We start from the raw sequence: 4172 nt of genomic DNA, 5'->3' as shown, positions 1-4172 counted from the left end.
TGCTTTTAATATTAATTTTTATTCTAGTGATATTTTTTTTGAATAAATCTGAGATAAATACAAAGTAGTAAGATTCGTACCCTACATAAATAGTAAAAAAATGGTTGTCCCTTTTTCCCATATATATGGAATAAGGGAGAGGTAAGATAGTAGGCTACCCCCAAAAATCAGGTTGAGAGTAGTTTCCGTAAGAGATCTCCGAATTATGAAATGCCCTCCGTGAGACTCGATCCCACGACCTCAAGATTAAGAACCTTGTGCTCTACCAACTGAGCTGGATAGTCATTTCCTACATAAGTAGTACATATGTGATATTTAATTTTGAGATCTCAAAAAATAAAAGTAAATTCGTTGACCATTATGGTCATTTGGTTTGTGCCAATAACAAACCGTGAAAAATAGTAAAACTGGAAAGCGAGAACCGGTTCAAAGATTTTCACTTAGCCGTCCTCGTGTCATAGTTGGCGGTTTCTAGTGTACCCTATATAAATGGAATTAAACTCAAAGCGTTCCTTCAATTTTCTTCTGTCACTTTGAAAATCCATTTCAATCAGAATAATAATAATAAGAATATTTTTAAACATAATCTGAATTTATTTCATTAGGGATAGAGGTCTGAAACTCTGTTTTCAATCAAAAATAGAGAGGAGAAATTGGGAAAATGGCGACAGTGTCCCCATTGGCGAAATACAAGCTGGTATTCTTAGGCGATCAATCCGCAGGCAAAACCAGCATCATCACACGCTTCATGTACGATAAATTCGATACCACTTACCAGGTAAACTTTTCCATAATTCCTTTTAACATTTGACGTTGATTAATGTAGATTCAATGAACGTTTGAGTTTCGACTATTTCTCCAAGTCCTATATTTTCTTACGTCATTATGAATTTGATTTAGTTTCCGTATGTGGCTTATTGATCTCTCCGTTCAATATTGATTTCGAATCTTAATCATGATCTTGAGTCTTCACATCTTCTTTGCTTGTTTTGTTGATAATGAGCCTTACAAAATGCTTGATTCGTAATGTAGAAAAAAACTGTTCAATTTTCCATAAAATCCTAAAGCAGATCTCTTTTTTTTTCCTTCTTTAAATAATCAGTTTAGATTTCTTTTCTCTAAAATGACAATTTGTAGTTTAATGAACATCAACTTCACTTGTATCATATAGAGTGAAGAATGGAATTGAAGGGATGTTTATACGTGTATTTTCTTAAATAATTGCTATATAAATGCAGGCCACCATTGGAATTGATTTTTTATCAAAAACAATGTATCTTGAAGATCGAACGGTTCGTTTGCAGCTTTGGTAATATAGTTTCTTCCTTTATTACTTCTATATTCAACAATATAGATCTTGGATACCTATGTTCATCGTTTTCTTTGTTAGCCCTGGATCCATTGCTGTTGTATGTTCAATAAACAAGCAATCAAGCATATTTCTAGTGAAATTAAGGTTGATGACTTTTAGAAATCGAAACTAATTCATTCTGATGTGTACTTTATCCTCTTATAATAAACTATCAAAAGCCATCAATGCCGAAGTGTTGTTTTGCAATTGATTATAGCATGACATGCAAATTAATCTAATTTTCTTTGTTTGGATTTTTAACATACTCTTGAAATATTCAATTGTATTGAGTTTTTATCTTCAAATTTCACAGGGATACTGCTGGACAGGAGAGGTTTAGGAGTCTTATTCCAAGTTATATCAGAGATTCTTCTGTTGCAGTAATAGTCTATGATGTAGCCAGTGAGTATGAGTTTACCCGACCCTTTTTCTCCTTTTTGATTTCATCAGATAAAAAACTACCATGGAAAGCTTTTATGGTTTGGATTGAATGTTGTTAAGAGTTGAACTTTTTGTTTGTTTGTTTCGCATCGCATATACTCACATGAATAGATGATTATATTGGTGTATATGTTAACCACAGTTATCTGATTGCAGATAGGCAATCATTTCTTAATACTTCTAAGTGGGTTGAGGAGGTCCGTACGGAACGAGGCAGCGATGTTATTATTGTCCTTGTTGGTAACAAAACTGATCTAGTTGATAAAAGGTTAGTAATGATTTAGAAAATTGACTTTCTATATTGATTATTAATTTAGAAAGTTGGTAAAAGAACATATTTTTGAACTCTTAACTTACATCTCTTTTATTTTTTCCCTTACATTTTATTTTTAAAATAATTGTTTTTTATACATTAGAATGAAAAATAATATTTTATATTTTCTTCTCTTTTTTGCTATAAATTACATTTAAAATTTAATTTTCTTTTCTCCTATTTTCTTTTACTTGCATTTTTAATCAACCAAACACAATATGAATGTTATTTTCATTTATCGACTTTGGTGCTTAAACAGGCAGGTTTCTATAGAGGAAGGAGATAACAAAGCAAAGGATCTTGAAGTTATGTTTATAGAAACCAGTGCAAAAGCAGGATTCAATATCAAGGTAAGAATAGAAAAACAACATTGATTGCTAGACTGATGGTTATATTATAAAGTCAGTAAAACTAATTGAGAGAGAACACTGTTATTTAATTTTAGGATTGTAAACCGGAGTCTTAGTAAAAAAAAATCATATTGCTGTTCATTTATTTAAAAATGTGTGCTGATGTTAATTTATTTAAAAATATTTGTGTTTAGGTTAATTTGTTTAATGTTTATAAATATGTTCATAAATATTAAATGAATTAAGTATCACTTTTAGAAAAAAAAATATCAACCTTAGATAAATATAAACGAACTTGTTCATAAATAAATACAACCAAACACACCGTGTTATAAATCTTTCGTTAAACCTTACGTTTATTTACTGTCCTAATTAGTACTGATGTCCAAACTAATGATACATGTCCTGTTTTAGTTAGAAGTTGATGAACAATTAATCAAAAGTATGAGCGTCCTTGACCAAATATTTAGTCTCACGTAGAAACTCAGGCCGCGTTGATCACCTCGGCTACTCCCAATCAGACATCGACATCTTCCGTATACTCGCACCACTCCATTTTGGATACAAAATGTGTTTGACACGATGTTTTTAGGCAAGATGACTTTGTAGTAATCATATTTATTATTATAAATCTGAAATTGCAGCCTCTGTTCCGCAAGATCGCGGCTGCCTTACCGGGGATGGAAACTCTTTCTTCAACAAAACAAGAAGACATGGTTGATGTGAACTTGAAATCCACCGCCAATTCTTCCCAAACAGAGCAGCTAGGAGGTGGTTGTCCATGTTAAAGACGCATGTGTAGTGAAAAAGAAGCATTCAAGCATTGTTTTCTTTTTCAACCGCCAAATACAAGGTAAACAAAATTTTCCAGATCAAAATCCATTGTTTTGCTCTGCAAATTTAGTCCATTTTTATTAACTATTTCAGAAATCTAGTCTTTGATTTTGATAATAGTGTAGATTTTTTTTATATCTTTTAATTGTTATTTTCATCGTAGTCGGAACTTTTATTTCATAAAACTGTTTTGGATCATAGGAATCTAGTCTTTGATTTTGATCATAGTGTAGATTGTTTTTGATATCTTTTATTAACTATTTTTCCAGCATTTTATTTCTCTCAGAAAATTACTTTCTAGCCTTTTAGGATAGCCAGTTTCTCTGTTATTGAGATTTGATATTTTAGTTCTTTAATGCTCACGCTGATTCTTCAATTAAACTGTTTATATTCCATATGAAGATGAAAGTATTACTCTGAAAAATAACTCGCATTACCCAAATTTCGAATTGATTTTCATCGAACTCAAATTAAATAGCAATTAAGTTTATTTGGTACGAAATTTTATGCATTTAACTTAAAAAATCACAATTATTTGACCTAAAATTATTTCTTTGTTCCATTTAGTTTAAAATTATTTTTGATCATCATAGCATGGAAAAAATACTTTATTTCTAAATTGTACATATATTGAAATAATACCGCAAAAAAGGTAACTTGTTGTAACATTAAAATCAATTAATTGTTTGTTTTCCAAAATTAAAAATTAAAGGAATTGTTATTCAAGTTCAATCAAACCATCCAGGTCCTTTGTTGAACTTATTTTGTTCCTCCAGGGAAGTATCATCTAAAGAAGAATAGAACATTAACAAATAAATTGTAAACATGTTTACTTATTATTCGTTAATCAAAATAAATGATTTTAAATATGCTTTTAATTTCA

General features: G+C 30.3%; 1 protein-coding gene across 2 annotated transcripts; it reads left to right on the top strand.

The window, feature by feature from the left end:
* Nucleotides 1–538: 538 nt before the first annotated feature.
* LOC120126703 (ras-related protein RABH1e-like) lies at nt 539–3258 on the top strand. Of its 2 annotated transcripts, none has more exons than XM_039144813.1 (6): nt 539–778; nt 1239–1309; nt 1665–1753; nt 1949–2060; nt 2365–2455; nt 3115–3258. In XM_039144813.1, exons 1-6 carry the CDS (start codon nt 662–664, stop codon nt 3241–3243), a joined length of 609 nt encoding a protein of 202 aa, XP_039000744.1. In that variant the 5' UTR covers nt 539–661; the 3' UTR covers nt 3244–3258. The 2 variants fall into 2 exon arrangements, with proteins under 2 accessions (XP_039000744.1, XP_039000743.1); XM_039144812.1 differs by having other exon boundaries at nt 3100–3258.
* The last annotated feature ends 914 nt before the right edge of the window (nt 3259–4172 follow it).

This window comes from Hibiscus syriacus, unplaced genomic scaffold (genome assembly GCF_006381635.1).
Source record: "Hibiscus syriacus cultivar Baekdansim isolate YM2019G1 unplaced genomic scaffold, ASM638163v2 tig00110461_pilon, whole genome shotgun sequence".
In the NCBI taxonomy this organism is placed as follows: Eukaryota; Viridiplantae; Streptophyta; class Magnoliopsida; order Malvales; family Malvaceae; genus Hibiscus; species Hibiscus syriacus.
Note: the sequence above shows the minus strand (reverse complement) of the source record. Positions and strands in the feature narration are given on the sequence as shown.